Source organism: Thamnophis elegans, chromosome Z (assembly GCF_009769535.1).
Source record: "Thamnophis elegans isolate rThaEle1 chromosome Z, rThaEle1.pri, whole genome shotgun sequence".
Taxonomy (NCBI): Eukaryota; Metazoa; Chordata; class Lepidosauria; order Squamata; family Colubridae; genus Thamnophis; species Thamnophis elegans.
Genome location: NC_045558.1, coordinates 32,752,086 through 32,770,239, shown reverse-complemented (window position 1 = coordinate 32,770,239; position 18,154 = coordinate 32,752,086). Strand labels below are relative to the sequence as shown.

The 18,154-nt window shown below is 34.2% G+C and overlaps 1 protein-coding gene across 7 annotated transcripts in view; it reads right to left on the bottom strand.

Moving 5' to 3' along the window:
• Positions 1 to 1,461: 1,461 nt before the first annotated feature.
• SDHAF3 (succinate dehydrogenase complex assembly factor 3) overlaps positions 1,462 to 18,154 on the bottom strand; it is a 42,077-nt gene continuing 25,384 nt past the window's right edge. For all 7 annotated transcript variants that reach the window (XM_032236777.1, XM_032236776.1, XM_032236770.1 and 4 more), the window contains 2 exons: positions 5,642 to 5,870; positions 1,462 to 1,970 (listed from right to left, as the gene is read on the bottom strand). In XM_032236777.1, coding sequence (XP_032092668.1) covers positions 5,667 to 5,870 — 204 coding nt within the window. In that variant the 3' untranslated portion in view covers positions 1,462 to 1,970; positions 5,642 to 5,666. The remainder of the gene's footprint in view (positions 1,971 to 5,641; positions 5,871 to 18,154) is intronic.

Below are 18,154 nucleotides of genomic sequence, written 5' to 3'. Positions count from 1 at the left end.
CTACAAACTAAGTCTTGTTATTTAATTACAAAATTAATCCATTTCAGCATATTTCAGGAACACATTTAAAGTACAAAGATCTGGGGAGATTTATACTTTTATTAATTCAAAAATCCCAGGAAAACACATTTGGCACTATACAGAAAAGTGTTACAGATGCTGAGATTGTTTAATTTAATGTATTGTTTTAATTCTGAAAATAGCCAACTCCATAACTGTGGCCAGTTTAGAATTAAAAACTAATTTAAAAGAAACAACATATCTCAAAGAAAGATAATACAATAGACCGTAACACCGGTCCATAATACAAAAAGATAAAATACTGTCACAGGGCTTGTGAGAAAGTCAGAAAGTTAAAAATTTGTGAAAAATCAGCTAGGTGGGTAGTGTAGGTAGCCATACAGAAGTCCTTGGAGACGACTTTCAGAAGCCATTAGACACAAAAGCATCTTAGACCAAAGGACGCAGTAAATTATTGGCTGGCTGACATCCTGGGGTACAAGAGGCAGTGAAATGAAAACATAGGCAGATTTGCAAGATTCTGTTACGGATAATCCTTTTTTATCTAGTGGCAACTAGGTGATTAAGAGAAGTGGTCACTAAGTAAACTACAACTTAGCTTAAGAGCTGTGGTGGCCCAGTGGTTAGAACACAGTACTGCAGGCTACTTCTGCTGACTGTTGGCAGTTTGGCAGTTGGATTGTCATTGGCTCATGGTTAACTCAGGCTTCCATTCTTCAAGGATCAATAAAATTATGATTCAGATTGCTGAGGACAATAGGCTGACTCTGTAAACCGCTTAGAGAGGGCTGTAAAGCACTGTGAAGCAGTATATGTCTAAGTGCTATTGCTATTAACTTATGGTCTTATTTTCAAGGTTTTTTCTTAATTATTTTTTTCACCACCATAGTAACTGTTCACAGTTGCTAAATGAAGTTATCTATTACTATAAAGTATCTCAATAAAGGACAATCCTGTAGAGTCGGTTCTCTTATCTTGTCTACCTTGCAGTGCAGAAAATAAGAAAGGCATTATAAGAAAGCAATTAGGTCTGAAATCTGGAATTGGTCAAAAGTTTAAAAGGAACAGATGTGGATTAGCTCATTTATTCATTCCAAAATTAGTTTATTTTAGGTAAGCAGATTCATAATGTAGCCAGAGAAACCTCCACTTTGGGCTTTGATTATGTTTTTCTGACTGGGCAGAGTTATTCCAGGAAATAGATAAAAAGTTTGGGCAGCCTTTCTAAGAATTCTTTATGATTATTATGACATTTCAAAAGTCCCACTCATTCCCTTTATTAGGTACATTGCTTTATTATAATCAAGCTATATTTTTATGATTACTTGTACTTTTCAAGCTTATTATTTTAAAAGCACACAGCCCCACGCACACTAAAACCCATACCTGGAAGATGTAACTGCCTTTATACTAAATTATAAACCTTTTTGAATTTTCCATTTAATATACTGAATAGGAAGGTAATTAAATGAATTCAGCAATAGATCATGAGCCATGGGGTGAGGGGGAGATTAATGGAAAACTGGGAGTTCGTCCTATTCTACTACTCTTCTTAAATTTCCTCCTAAAGCAAGGATTCTGCAGGAAGAAAACCTGAGGGTATCAAAGTAATGGGGGGGAGGAAGATTGTGAGAAAAGCAGGATACAAGGGTATAGAATCTTAAAAGAAAACAGAAAACCAACTTTGCACTGGGGCTGGAAACAAAGAGGAGACCAATACATTTGCCCAAAACAAAGATTCATGAGAATATTATTATTCCAAGTCTGTCAATAAATGGACTGTCCCAATATTAATGACTGAATTTAATATATACCAGTATGTCCTTTTTGGGGTGCAGTGGAGAAAATAAATTTCCTCTTCACATAACAGCAATGGTCATACTGTATTCTTGTGTATTTGATCATTGGTTCGTCAGCCTGAAGCTTTGATTTGCATTCCAGTAAGCAATCTATGGATTGAAATGAATAAATTGTGGTCTGGATACAATTAACAGCTGCCTAAATAAATATCCTGTGGTTGGTTAGTTTCTATTTCATTTTTTTGCTAAAATAAGGGCTTAACGCCAGGATTAATATAGTCATTTATTTTTTAAATTCCCACCATTAACCCAAAAGGACCAGTATTTCAGCTCTACCTACTAAAGTTATAAAGCCTGCAACCATTCTCCCTTAACAGAAATGCTGCCTATCCCATCCTAAAATAAATACAGGTAATTCAACATACAGCTTGTAAGATGAAATTCTAAACTAAATTTACAAACTAGTTCTTTCTGTTGTCTATATTGCAGTAATTTGGTATTGATGCCTAAGAAACATAATGATCTTTCTCAAGTTGAGGAAATAGGGTACCTGTATCCTGCTTAGCTACCTGGTAAATAATAATAAAATCCCACTAAAAATGGCAAATACCATATTTTTCAGAGTACAAGACGCACCAGAGTATAAGACGCACCAAGGTTTTGAAGAGGCAATATTTTAAAAAAAGTAGGTAGGTAGATAGAAGGAGAGAGAGAGAGGAATACAATAGGTAGGTAGGGAGAGCGAGAGAGAGAGTGGGTAGGTAGGTAGTAGGTAGATAGATAGAAGAGAAAAGGTAGGTAGGGAGTGGGTGGGTAGGTAGGTATGTGGGTAGGTAGAGGGATAGAGAGAGAGAAATACAGTAGGTAGGTAGGAAAAGAGAGAGCAGGTAGGTAGGTAGAGGGATAGGCTTATAGTTGATCAAGAGTTTGTCAATACCATGACAGATCCTCAAAAAGAAGGGTGGATTGCATTTAAAGAAGTCGTACAGAAATTTTTAGGCAATAACAAAGATCCTCACTACAAAAAGATCGTCGGAAGAGTGCTGAAAGCATTTCAAGCTTTAGATTGCCTGATGAGTTTGAAAGTGCATTTCCCCCACCTTGACTACTTTCCTGAAAATTTGGGAACTGTGAGTGAGGAACAAGGTGAACGATTCCATCAAGACATTAAAGAGATGGAAAGGAGATATCAGGGGAAATGGAGCACTTCAATGAGGGCAGACTACTGTTGGATGCTTTAGAGAGACATTCCAGATGCTACTCACAAGCGTAAATGCACCAAGAGGAGCCTCACAAGGAAGAAGAATCGAGTTTAGTGTGTGTAGGTGAGCTCATTTCAGTTCAAAAAAGGATTTTCATGAAAATATTGTAATAAAACTTTAATTTTATAAGTCTATTTCCATTTATTTTGAGGTATTGCCTTATTGAAGATAGTTACCTAAATTGTCAGGAAATATGATATCCTATGAAAAAATGGAGGTCATTTTCAGATTCAGCGCACCAAAAAACATAAAGATTATATGGAATAACCAAAACAGCTCTCAAAAAAATTTTTTTGAAGACCTGTGTTGTCTTATGTAAGAACAACTCATTTAGCTAACACTCAAAGTTAAAATAAAATTGAAAACTAAATTAATTACTTAGACTAATTTTCAGAAGACTTGTACTTTTTGACATTTTAATGGAAACTAATGTTGTATTCAGCTATTTTAATCACTGTCACTTCTATTTTAATCTTGCAATGAAGTTATTTCTACACCAAATCATTTTGAAACTAGGAATTCAAAGTAAAAATATTGTTTTTCAGAAAGGTCAAAATAATATGTTGGGGGAAGATTGTAAATAAGTGATTACTTTTTTTAAAAACCTGGGAAAAATCTTAATTCCATTTAAACCAGTTGAGAGAGTTTTAATATATGTTGGATGATAAAGGGCTCAGACCAGGCAAATGAGTTTTCATTTCCTTTTTCCATGATCTCTATATAATATCTTGGAGAAAAACCCCCACATCAATTGAATATCAAGACAGATCCCAAGATATGAAGCACATAGTAAAATATTGCTACAGTTCTCCAAGATAGCATCCTCCAAACAGTGAGAACTTACAAGCCAATAATCTCCTGAAATTTGTGAGCGGAGCATGCCTCTGGATATGGCATCATGCTTCTGGATGGTGACACTAAATGCACTAATTATTTATTGCACCCATAAACCTAGGTTATATAAATCAGACTCATGCTGATGTCTGAAAGCCACAATATGCATTATATTTGTTATGTAGTGAGTTTTAGCTATCTTTTCTTAATTAGTATCAATAATTAATTACAAGAAGGCAGAGATTTTTATTCCAAAAACATGTAGCAAAGGAGTGCTTGCCTTCTTGATCCTCAATCAGGTTTTAAATAAAATCTGTTTCCTATAACTGGTTTGGAGCTTTTTCTTTAAAAAAAAAAACCTTGAGTATCAATGGGAATTCTCCTTAAATTTTCAGACCATGTTCAGTCATCATGGGAAGTGTTTTCAACTGGAACGCAAGAAAGAAATAAAAAGGTAAATCTTGGACGAACTATTGTCAAAGTAAAAATGCCTGTTTTTATTAATTTATCATGTTCCTTATGAAAGGTAGTTTAGTGTGACTCTTTCAGTGAGCTGTCATGGCTGAAGATGGACTTCAGAAGGTGTGAGTGCTCCAAGCAGGGAATTGGACTAGAACATCTTCAAGGTGCCTTCCAACTCTGTTATTCTGAATCTAGATCTTCTGGGTCAAAGTCATCACTATAGTCGCCTAGTTCTCATCAAACCCTAACAGATATTCCCAATATAAAATTATGTGTAGCATTAATGATATAACCAGAGATCAATTTCTTTTTACTTCCAGTTGCCACTTATAAAACTTGATTGTTTTTCACCAGCCCTGAATTCATATTTGATTTGTTTAAAAATGGAACTAAAAAAAAATACCCAGAACATAACTATTTTTAAACAAGGAGTGTTCTATTGGATTCTGGCGAATTGTGCATATAAAATAAAAGGAAGGTCCACCTATTCAGTTTAACTTCTCTTCTTAAAACTTGGATGAAGAATTTCTTCGGGGTTGTTGTTTTTTTTTAGTAAAGAAACAGCTGGACTTTGAAGCTATTCTTCTCGCATTGAACACTCCTCTTCCCAGCAGCCTGGAGCTCGCTTGACTTGTTATATTCCAATTAAATCTCAAGGGAAGACATGGCAAGGGAACTTTTATCAGAACAGAAAGCAAAAGCAGCATGGGAGGCTGAAGAATGATACAAAGGTGCTTCACAGGAAGAGTAACAATGCCATCTGCTACTTCAGTGCTTTAAAATGAAATAGAAAAACCAAAATTTCTTTTGTAGGAAAGAAATATTGGGCAAAAAAAGGCAGATTTTGGTATTTAAAAGTAAGTTCAAAAATATTTCATATGGTCTTCAAGACACTTGAATCAAACAATAAATTATGTTAAATACACACAGCTGTATTCTACTTTTAAAAAGCAAAACAACTATTAAACTTTGAACACATCAATATGCAGTTCAAGGTTCTTTCCTCTCTGATGTTCTGACCATCCACCAAATACATTCTTAGTACAAAGCCATTTTAATTCTATTTCCTCCATATGGTAAATTTAATACATCTGAAATGTCCAAAATATTGAACTATTCTACATATTTAGTGCAGGCTGTACATAATATATAGATGATCAAAAGCTACTTTTGATAATTCATTATGCATATGTATATTTATCATCTTCCATTATTCTTTAGAATAAAACCATTTAGAAAGAAATACCAAAAAAAAGGACATACCATAAAATGAAATTCAAAAAATGTGTTAATGTTTGCTGTCTCCATCATCTAAAACACTGAACTGTCTCTTGGTTTTTGTGGTCTCTCGCATTAGTTCATATAGCTGTCCAACTTGCTCATCTCGAAGGGCATTAAGTTTCTCCTTTGTGAGATGTGCTCCAAAATCAGGCTGATTAGTGGTGTTTTGCTCATGTTGATTAGCCTGCTGCTGAAGCATCATCGCGTAGTTCTAAGAAGAGGAGAAAAAACAAATGAATAAAGTTGATGACAACTTTGTGGGAAGCATACCTTTTCAAGTTAGGGACTGTGGGGATGATGGATGAGCTTACCATATAGAGAAAGGTTTTTTTTTTAAGTAATTCAGTATTTTTTAAAAAAAATAGAAATGTAAAATCAATCCAAAGGAATCTAGTCCTCAACTTTTTTATTTAAAAAAATATTTAAAATCATAAGCTAATCATGCTTCCATACTGTAAAGAATGGAGAGATCATTTTTGAAGCCTTCCGAAACTTTTATTTAATCAACATGACCAAGAATATCAGGCAGATCAAATGAATCTGACTGGCAACCAATACCAAGGAAAATGATCTTGCTCTAGAAAGATCAGTGTTTGAGCAACATCCCTTTTTGTAACCTGACCCAGAAATTCAAATCCAATTTTTTAAGTTAATGCTGGAAATGTGAGCTACTATGCCATTCTAGTTTGTAACAACAATAAGCATATGAGGGTCCCGCTGTGCTTAAGAGATACTTTTATAAAAGCCCCTGATCCTCAATCTTTTCTTAACAAATACACATCTATTTCTGTCTTTGTGGACCAGGGTTTAAAGAAGCTCTGGCATTATTTTTATGCTACCCTTTTTATCTTAAGGTCAAAATCTATTACTTTAACCCTGTAATATATAACAGGAACCTCTAAAGCAATTATTTACACATTCAGAAGCTTGACTGGCAAATTTCAACCTCATTTGGTTTGAGAATTAATTATATTTGGAGATCATCTGCACTCAAGAGCACTAGTAGCTTCACTGTCTTATTTGCTAGTCAATATTTCTTTTCATTTTTACACCAACTCAACATGATAGGAACTTCCACACAATCTTACCAATTTTCAAAATATTAACTTAAAAAAAAGTTAAGAAAAACAGTCTATTGAATTAAGAAAGCTAATAAAAACTGACAGTATTTCACATTTCCGTTTGAACTCTTGATTGCTGTACTCTGCAGCAATGAATCACTGAACGACTTCAGGCTATGTTTGAAAGTGAAATACCTCTGTTAAAATATCATCTCTCTTCTCCATGCTTTTTGGTAAACTTTTTTCTACTAAATTTGAATTAAAAATATCTGTGCTCAAACCACTCCTTCTTTGCTGTATCGGATCTAACTCGCTCAATAGTAGTAACTGAGAGAAGGAACTTAAGAGTCCTAGTGGACAATCGCTTAAATATTAGCTAGCAGGGTGCTGCAGCTGCCAACAAAGCTAACACAGGCTGCATTAACAGAGGAATAGATCAAGATCATGTGAAGTTTTAATATGAATTTTTAATACCTTGATAAGACCCCACTTGGGATTCTAAATGCAATTTTAGTTGCCACAATGTAAAAAAAAAATGTTGAGACTCTAGAAAGAATGCAGGGAAGAACAACAAAGATGATTAGGGAACTGGAGGCTAAAACATGAAGAACGGTTGCAGGAATTGGGTATGTCTAGATTAATGGGGGGGGGGGAGGACTAGGGATGACATAATAGCAGTGTTCCAATACCCAAGGGCTGTCTCAAAAGAGAGAATTGGACATCAAGGAGAGAATTGATCTAGAAATAAGAAGAAATTTTCTGACAGAACAATTAATCAATGGAATGACTTGCCTTCAGAAGTTGTGGGCAACCATTTGTCTGAAATGGTAGAAGATCTCCTGCTTGAGCAGGGTATGACTAGAAGACCTTCAATGTCCCTTCCAACTCTGTTATTTTGTTAAATCATTACGAATAAGACTAAGCAAATCCTTTAAAGAAGTAGTTTAAAAGACATTGGGGTGCATGCAAAAACACCTCCTTTGGGATTATTAAAATAGCAGACTCTTTTTTCAAGCTCTTGGAGCTGTTTCAGAATCTGTTTTCAGCTGTTTCTGTGCGCAAGTGAACATACAGTCTGCATGTGGGGAGGTAGCAAGAGACATTATAAATTGAAGAGGCCCTGCGTGCATCATGCATGTAGAATCGGCAGATGTGATTATGTTGCACTAATATGAAAAAAGAAGAGTCTGTTACTTTCATTTTTCAAAAAAGTGTTTCATCTGTGCTACCACCATTCAAAATCATATTTCAAACAAGTTGAACAGCACTTGTTATTGATCTTTGGATTTTATCCAGTAGAAGTAGACCATAGTGTTAAACTTGCACTTAGTAAATTGATCCCTTAAAGTGCTTTTTTTTCTTTGGGTTATGAGCATGCAGCAATTCAAGGAGGTCACGAAGCAACAGTTTAAAAATACTGATCCAACTAGATATCATATCCTTAAAAATAGCAGAATCAGATACTGGGTTATTCACATAGAAGAAAATCTATTTCCTATCTTCTCTCTTTGTTATCTCCAAAATAATTTATTATAAAAACAATATTTGGTATAATATCATATCTATAAGACAGTTATAGACGTTCTATAAAAAAGCGTTTATGCTCTTGTAGATCTGGAGTAATTGAAAATATTATCCACACATTTTATATTGTATTTTTTTACAGAAATTGTCCTTTACAGAGGTAGTACATTACATCATTTTTGTTAAAAATCTCAGACAATTCAGATCTGAGTTTTTTGTACATTTATCAGATAAGGATAAGATGCTATCACAATGTGGCAAATTTTATGTAATAGCTTCCAGTGTCAGAAAGGTGATAACAACTATTCAAAGTATGATTGTAGTCCATACTAATGGGATATCACTTTTTTATCAGTGTAAAGAGTATAAGAAAACAGATATAAGGAGTTTTGTTAATGATTAATATTACAGGAGGCTGCAGGGAGGCCTACAAGACTCAAAATGGGGCGTGGGAGGGTCTTCCATGCATGTGTGGGGGCAGGGTTGCACAGGGAAGTGTCATGTGCACTTGTATGGGGGCAGAGGACATCCATGGGGGGCATGTGGCATGCACAGAAGCGGGGTGCATGTGGGGATGTCGCCTGTGCATTAGAGGGTGTCGCATGTATGCGCTTTTGGCATGCAACAACAAAAAGGTTACCCATCACTAGTATAGATCAACTGATCTTGAGAATCATCAATCCATACTACATGCGAACTATGCAGATAGTAAAGTATAATAAGTACAGTATTTTGTAAGCAAAGATTAATGTTGATGCATAATGAGAAGGGGATGTCATTTCTGGTTCTATTGCACTGTACTAAAAATGTATGAGAGCAATCTGAGAGCACTTATTTCCCCCTTAGCAACTGCCTCTTTCAGACTTGAAGAAATGTAGGTCTAATAAGAATCAATGAAAATGATAAGTGAGTCTCATCAACCCAGCTGCACAACAGAAGCACTATAAAGGCAGGGATCAGCTTTGGTAGCAAAGAAATCCCATCATATTACATGCCTGTCTTCATGTTTTAAACGGACTCAGGTAATGGCAACACAATACCTATCAATAAAACATGATCTTCACTTTGAATACCACTGTCCTACTTATTCTCTCTTGAAAATGCTATATTCAAGATGTCTGGAGATCCAAAGATAAGCTACTTTATTTATTTTGTATAAAATTTCCCAATTCCTATTGATGTGTGTCTCTACAATACAGATGTTATAATTTTTTATTTATATTGTTGTTTATTTTGTTGGACAAATACATTGGATTTTATGCCTGTTTTATAACTGGTATAATCAATTTCCCTTTGGCCTGATATTAGATGTGGATTTCAATGGAAGTATAGAAAGGATGCTCTTCAAAGGCTCATATGGCAGGGATCTTTCAAGCTTCACCTAATTAGCTTTGCATTACATGAACTCTTTTTTTTAAATGTAATTTAGAAGCAAGAACTTTTGCATGTTCAGTCTAACAGATTTATATACACAAGCATTGCTTTGTGATTATCAAAATGAAGAATAAAGTCCCTTGAAAGTGTTTGCAATTTTATAATTGATGTTATTGTAGAACAGGGCTTAACAAAACATTTCTAGATAGATTAGAAAATGTATGTTAGAAGGATGAATCTAAAGAAGGTAATTTTTATTATCTTTGGTGGATTTGTAATAAAGCAAAGAAATACTGGGTTCATTCATTTTATAATGCAGATTTTTAAAACTAGCATAAAATCGAAACCTGAAGTTTTTCTTTTAGAATTATTAGATAAGCAGCTGGGCAAAAGATTTGGAGCTTTGTTATTGTATATGTCGACTGCAGCAAGAATTCTATATGCACAGCAATAGAAAGATATATCAATCCCTACAGTTGTCTGCACAGAAGAATAGATGGAAAAACTGATTGTTTTAATTAGAGAAAAGAACATATCCAGCTCTGTTTTTACTTGGCAACTGTTTCTGGATTTTGTGCTCGAGACAGAAAAAAAGTGAATACTTGACATTAGGCTTTGCTGATTAATATAGTTTGTTGTTATAGAAATGGCTAATATTTATTAAGTTGGTAAGGTAAAAAGTTGAAGTGGCAATTTTATTCTGTATTTTACTGCACTGAAAAATATTGGAAGTGAATGCTTTTGTTTTCTCTCCCCCCACTCCCCCATATCTACACCTTTTCTTTCTCTCTTCCATTTTCTATCTTCTTTATTTACATTTGTATTTAATATTATAATTTTAATTTAAAAAAGTAAAAATAGATTGGAAAGAGAATGAATAAATCATCCAAAGTGATTACTGTTATTATGGAAACTAAAGTCCAACAGTTGGATGGTTTCAGACTGGAGAAAAAGCTCAAATCACAACATATGACAATAGCACTCAAGTTTCTGAATCAGAATTAGATCTATTTTTATTTACATCACTAACTACCAAACATTGCATAAAAAGTTATTTTATAATTGAGGTATGATGTTGGAGGTAAACAGCAAAAATCACACAAGTATGATGGACAGTACAGCAATTTGATTATTAAATAAAATTATTATATTTGAAAGCTGTCCCTTGTCCAACTTCCAAAACAGAGTCTCTGAAGGCCCAATTCAATTGATACACTTAGCCCAGGCAGGAAGAACACTGAAGATATATTTACTAGAAAAGTGAGAGAAAGGCAAAAGAAGCAGTTTCAATATTATACTGCTAGGTACAAACACAGCCATTACAGGCATCAGATTCAGATAATCCTAGACTTACCACCATTCATTTAGTGAGCATTCAAAGTTATGGCACTGAAAAATGTGACATATGACCATTTTTCACACTTATAACCATTGCAATATCTCCATGGTCACATGATCAAAATTTGGCTGCTTGGCAACTGGAATGTATTTATGATGGTTCTAGAGTCCTAGGGTCATGTGATTACCTTTTGCGATCTTCTGACAAGCGAAGTCAATGATGGAAACCAAATTTACTTAATGACCACACAATTCACTTAGAATGATTTGCTTAACAACTATAGAAAGAAAGATTGTAAAATGGGGCAAAGATTACTTAACATCTTTCTTGCAATGAAAATTTAGAGGTCAACTGTGGTCGTAAGTCAAGGACTGTCTGTACATGTACAAATCTCATATGTTTTTAAACATACAAAAATTACTATTTCTCACCCAACATTATAGCTTCCCAACTGCAGAACACAAAAAATTACACATTACTAATTCTAGGCAACACTTTCAAGTCATTTATTTGATACTATTGTCAGTATCTCTAAAATCTTTATTTCCCTGAAGGATCTGATCCTGTTATATTTTATTGTCATAAAGATTCACTGCCAGGAGGGAAGAAACATCAAATGCATGAAAAATGATCACAGCAAGGATAGTTAATTCAATGGCAATACTAAGATTTTAAGACACAGTATAAAAATAAAAAAGATACTCAGCCTGCAAAAATACAGTGTGCTCCATTTATTCTCACAATATGTAAAAACAAGGAAATTTTTCAAACCAGTAAGTCTAAATTAATACTTTTTTGAAAAATGTTGAAATATCATCTACAACAGGGATGTCAAACTCAATGCCTATGGGCCCGATTTGGCCCTTGGGGTGCATAGATCTGGCCCACAGGGCTGCCCAGGATACAGCAAAGGACCGGGCCACAGTGCCTCTGCCAGCAAAAACAGCTTAAGAGCTTAAGAGGGCTGCGTGCGGTGTGTCACCCCCCGAGCTCCATTTTTCACAGCAATGGCCTCCTGCAGCCCTCTGCCAGCAGAAACAGAGCTCAGGGAGGGCCAGATATTTCAATGTATGGTATTAATCTATGCTTTATTTGAGTGTTGGTTGCTGGAGAGGATGCATTGTGGTCTTTTTGCTTACTTCTTAGTTTTGTTGCCTTTTGATGATGTAGATGTGGTTTATCTCTCTGTATCTATTGATGGTCAATTTGTCTGAATGCCAAGCTTCCAGTATTTCCCTAGAATTTTTGGATTTGGCTTTTGAGTACTCTCAGTTTCCAATTAAAACTATGAGTCTGTCAATGTCTTGCAAGATTAAGGAATTTTCATTATATCTTCTGACAGCTAATTGGTGTTCATGGATACACTCTGCTAGTCTTTTACCTGTCTGTCCAATATAGTGGTTGTTATGTCCTTACATTGTAGATGCTCCCGGGTCCAATTGTTCCACATTATTCTTGGTCTTAGGGAGACAGTAGATTATTTTTCAATAGACTTGCATTCCCATTTTTTGTCTGTAATTTCCTCTGCTGATGAGGATACTCAGGAAGGGCAATGTATTATTATTTCCTTCTACTGTTGTGAATACTGTTCCTTTGAAGATGTTGTTGATTATTTCATGTATCTTCTCAGGTTGTTCCTTTTTTATTATGATGGTATCCTCTATGTACTGTATCCATACTTTGTATGTGTGGCAGTACTTATAATTTCCAGATGTATACATTTTCTTGGATTTCTATGGCAAGTTCTATGGTTTCAAGTGCTGCTTCTAAGGCTACAAAGAATTCTAACTGATTAGCATTGTCTATGTTATAGCTGAGGCTTTTCTAGAGAATATTGGGTTACATGATGATGCTACATTACAATATTTGCTATAAACTCTGAGAGGGGTAATCAATATTGCTCTAATCTGTGGCATATTTGTCCATCAAACTGAAATAGACAGTTAGGCAGATGATGAGAGGCTCATGATTCTGACTATTTTGATCTCAGTGTATTTGATTGAGTCAACTTTATTGTATAGTATTATTGTCATGAATTTTTTGCTAGTTCTGGATCTAAGGACATAAAAATGTTTTGACATTGAATGAAACCATAATTTAATCTTATATTTTTAAATCTTTGATTTTCTGGAGGAACTATGTTGGCCAGTTGATAGAATACTCCTCTCTGTGACATATTCAAGCTTTTCTTTGGCTATGTTGTATTCTCGGGTCCCTGGCAATGATACAATTAGACAAAGAAGCACATCAGGTTTGTATGTTTGGGGGTATCAATAAAAGCTGAATAGCGGATGTACTTGTTTTCATCCACCACTGTTGTACTTTTGTGATCTGACTTGATTGTGTAGTTTCTGTATTGGCTTGGTGTTTTAGTTTTTAGTTTTATTTTTTTTAGGGATGCTTTCTCCACTGCTTTGATTCTATGTTCTTTTGGTCTGTGGTATGACTGTTTGGCATATATTTTCTTGGATTTCTATGGCAAGTTCTAAGGTTTCAAGTGCTGCTTCTAAGGCTACAAATAATTCTAACTGATTAGCATTGTCTATGTTATAGCTGAGGCCTGTCTAGAGAATATTGTGTTCTGTGGATAGTAGACATCTAGACATTTATGTTCAAGTACCTCTTTGTTTCCGGTATTTAGTTTAAACAATTTGCTTTGGAATTTTGTTTTCCTGTTTTCAGCTTGTCCTATAGATATATATTGATGAATGCTTTCATATTAGAATCCAGATACAATACAAAACTCTGAAATTCCCACAGGAAATTTCACATGAACCTCCTTAGCAGATGCTGATCACTGTCCTTTTTTAGGTCATGAATAAATAGCCATCCCAGTTTCGTTGCTAGGCTTATAACTAAAGCCCTGTCAAAAATATAATAAAAAGGGTATATGATTTATGAAGCTATCAGGAGAAAAACTACTATTGTTCAAAAAGCAATGGAATATATCTTCTGATATTTTTTATCTTTAACTGGTTTAACCAAGCACTCTTTATCTGGCCCTAGAAAAATGACATGGCATTCTTCAGAGTTTCCTTAGTAAAGGAACCATATAACAATTTCCAGTGTTGTGCCAAGCACATTAAAATCATGTTGTGGCATCTTAAAGAAAAATGGAATGAATAAAAATATACCTTATTTGTTTCTGAACAATGTATTAGCATCTAGGTACCCATTCAAATACTACAGGACTCCTGTACTGCTGAAATTATGGAGGAATAAACCATTCTTTTTGGAAAGCAAGCATTCTTCTAAAGCTATTGTCCTGTGCATATTTTTCACGCTTATTATTTTCAAGTAGTAGTAGAAACACTCACAGAGGTAATTTTTATGTAAATTGTGGCTCATTTATATTCAGAATTCCATTTACCATTACCTAGATTTCAATACATATTTGTAGGGTTAAACCGTTTTTTTCTTTCTCTTTTGATAGCAAAGCTTTGAAACCTTCTTTAAGCTCTTCATAGAAACCAAACAATATGCCAGCCTTGCTGTCTTAAAAACCATGCAATTCTGGTAATCAGAAATAAAGGATGGCTTAAAATGAATACACGGTTTTAGAAATAAATATGGAATCTCAAGCACCCTTTTCTGTTTTTGTTGCCATAGCTACATTTCTGTCCCATAATAATAACCTTTGTATCACTGAGTTAGGAAAAGTGAAGTAATGCTTAACTTTTCAATTAGGAAAGAAACACACACCTTTTGGTTATTTCCTGGAAAGAAAGATAGACAAATACAACCAATCTTCCTAAAGTATAATATACTGTAGCTAGTTGTACACAGTAAAAGACTGCAACTATTGAACATACAGTTGATATGTTACTGAGCTCTGATTAACAAAAAAAAAGTGAGGATTGATATTATCATAGTAGAAGGTGCTGTGTGAGCTATAATGCTTCCAGGTTGTTTCTAGGTCCAATTCAAATTATACCAATTCAAACTGCTGCCCAGCTGTTATTATTCATACATAAATTATTCTGCCATTAAACTGCCATCACTGATGCTGATTGAGGAAATTTGCAATGCTCTGCATTAGACTTCAATTCCCTTGAAAGTTAAAAAAATTGAATCATTGTTCTTTATATTTCTTGTCATTATACACCAAAGTAATTCATTGCATAATAAATACTAAGAATGCCTTTCATAGAGATCTTCTTTTGCTAACTCTTCAAAGTACTGCCTTAATAGGGAAGAAGAAGCCTGACATTATCAAAAGTAGTTTAGAAAAGCATTTAGATATGCAGGTCAGCTTCCACAGAAAGCAGACTTCCGTTTGTAGGTAGCTACATAAATGTGATGGCTCCTGAGAATATGACTGCATGAGGCAGGAAAGAATAAAATAGAGCATCTGACAAAACAGAATAAAAACAACTGAATTCTTATATAACAATAACTGGAGGCCAGTTGCATCACTGGATACAAAAACTAATTTTAGCATAAAGTTTGCTTTGGAGATAAAGCTTACTTTTCATAGGCAAATGCGTGTTAAACTTAGGACAAAGACAAGAGCAAAAATATTGTTCTAAATATGTGGGATGGTAAATGGTAGATTTGTATTTGTTTGTTCAGTCTGTGAATCTTATCACAATTCACCAGCATTTACATACATGTGATATACTATATACTATGGAACCATCTTTGTCCCATTGCATCTGCCAGTCCCATTTGGTCAGGCTGAGAAAGTATGTTGCAAACCCTATCAGTTAAAGAACTTCAAGAGGTGGGGGTCCTAGAGGAGAGCTTTTTCTGTCATTGTCCCCATCCTATGGAATAATCTGCCCCTTGGAGGTGAGGCATGTCCCTACTCTCTTGGCCTTCTAAAAAGGAGTCAAACATTGCTCTATGGCTTCATGTGAAGAGCCATGCACTCATAGGGTTATCTGGTGCCCTGAAAACCCTCCCTTCACTTTTTAAATTAATTTTAATAGTGTTTTAACATCCTTACCTCTTTTTAAATTTTTATGTACTGTTTTATTTACAGCCCTGAGTCTCTCTCTAAGGAAGATGGACAGTTCAAAACTATGACAAATACATACCTACAAAAATACATACATACATATCCCTATTTTCAAATGATTAAACATACCAAACTGATTTATTGTTATAATGTATATTAGCTGATAGCCAGCTATATCCAATCTCATGCCTTCCAGATACTTTGGACTTAAAGCTCGTATCCCAGGTGCAGAATAAACTTGTTCTTTACTTGGGATTTCTTTTTCTTTTTCAGCATTAAATAAAGAAAATAATACTTCTGAAATTTACCCCATTAGCTAACTAACTACATTATCTAAGTAAGTATAATTTGAAACATTGTAAAGATATTAAATTAAAAATGCATTTTCTTCAGCGGTATAAAGTAATAGGTATCAAGATTAATTTTAAAAATAGGAGAGATCCACACACTTGTTAAAGAAAAATTATTAATGATTTCATATATATTACTATTAGGCACATATATAAAATCATATAGGCATTCTTACCTCATTTAATTATTTTATTTAAAGAACTTTTAAATATAACATAGCAGTACAACATCTATTTTTACGTTATTCACTCATTTCAAAAATAACCCGTTTTTGATGTACATATTTCATTATCAAACTTTTCAAAGATCCAATTCATTAAAAACAATATGAATAAAATATATTATAAACAATATGTAGGTATTCTAAATATTCTAACATTATTGTTAACATACCAGAAGTAGAAATGTTTTTCTTAATAAATATCATTGATATTTGAATGGAAAAAGGTGTACGGAAAAGGTTAACACCAAAACTGTTAACTACTTTTCTACAGAACTATAAGGAGCAATTCACATATGAACAGCGATTCACATATGAACAATTAAATTAATTTTTATATTGCTCATGCATATAATACAGCAATCTTTTTAGATTGGTTCTTTCCAACTGGCCAGAGTAGATAAAGTTCAGGAGGATAGAATCTTGCCCTCTTATGCCTATGTAGATATTTCAGCCTAATTCCCCACTTTACTCCTCCCCTGGCTCGGCCAGTCTCTTTGCCATCATCAACACCTATTACAATTTTCAGAATGAAGGAAATTATTTTAGAATGCTAGTCCCATTCTCTTATATTTTTATAGCTTTTTCACTCTACTTGCATATCCCCAATTTAGAGATGGGGAGAAAGATTACTTTATCTCTATAACTTCACATAAAATTTTGTTGGGTGCATTTTGTGTGAAGTTTGAGTTGAATATATTCCAGAATCAATACTGTCAAATTCTTAATATGGGTCTCTAAATAACATTAGAACATGATGCTGGAAAGAATGTAGAATTAACAAGAAGATGAATAAATGATGGATAAATAGGGATGCTAAATGGCTATTTAATAAAATTGTATGATGTCTTCCACAAGACAGAGGAAAATAAATTCTTATTCATGCTATACATAGTTAAAAAACAGATTCACTGCTGCTAGGTTTAGCAGTGTCTGCATAAAATACAGTGGTTAATTCTACTGATTAATCCAAGTAATTCACATAATCTCTGAGCCTCCGTCCAGTATGTGAATACAGACAATATGTTTATATCAAGAATGGCCAGAGAACCTACTCTGTTTATCATCAAAATGCACTGCACCTGGATCATTTGAGTACCTTTCCTTGTATCCTTTTATGTATTTGAACTATAATTCTCAGAAACTTCAGAGACTTTAAAAATCTAATTCAACAGGTGCCCCCAAAAGAATCAAAATCATTAGTCTTTTATGCATTCTCATATAAAAGGACACAAAGAACTATGAAGGTAGAAAACTTGACCTTTAAAAAAATTCAGCTTCATTCTCTGCCATTTGCTATTTTTGAGTTGTTTCCATTAGGAAGTCTGTACACTGAACTAATAAACAAAATTTAAAATCCCTAATGAATGTGATGTGAGCAGAATGGCTAAGCCTTTATGTTTTATGTCAAGGAGCCCTGATTCAATTAGTGGCCTTTCCATTTGAAAGGATAAGGTAATGGAAAAGATTCACTACCTAACATTTTATCAAGCCACTGAACCGTTAATAGGCAGTGTCCTATGTTGCTAATATTTAAGATACTTTTCTAGTCCAATCCCCTAATATTTTCTTCCTGCTTGTATTTGTGGGAGTCTTTAAACTATGAGGTGATGTCTGGTTTTTGTACCAGTACAGCAATAAACAATTTTGCAATGAATCAGTTCAT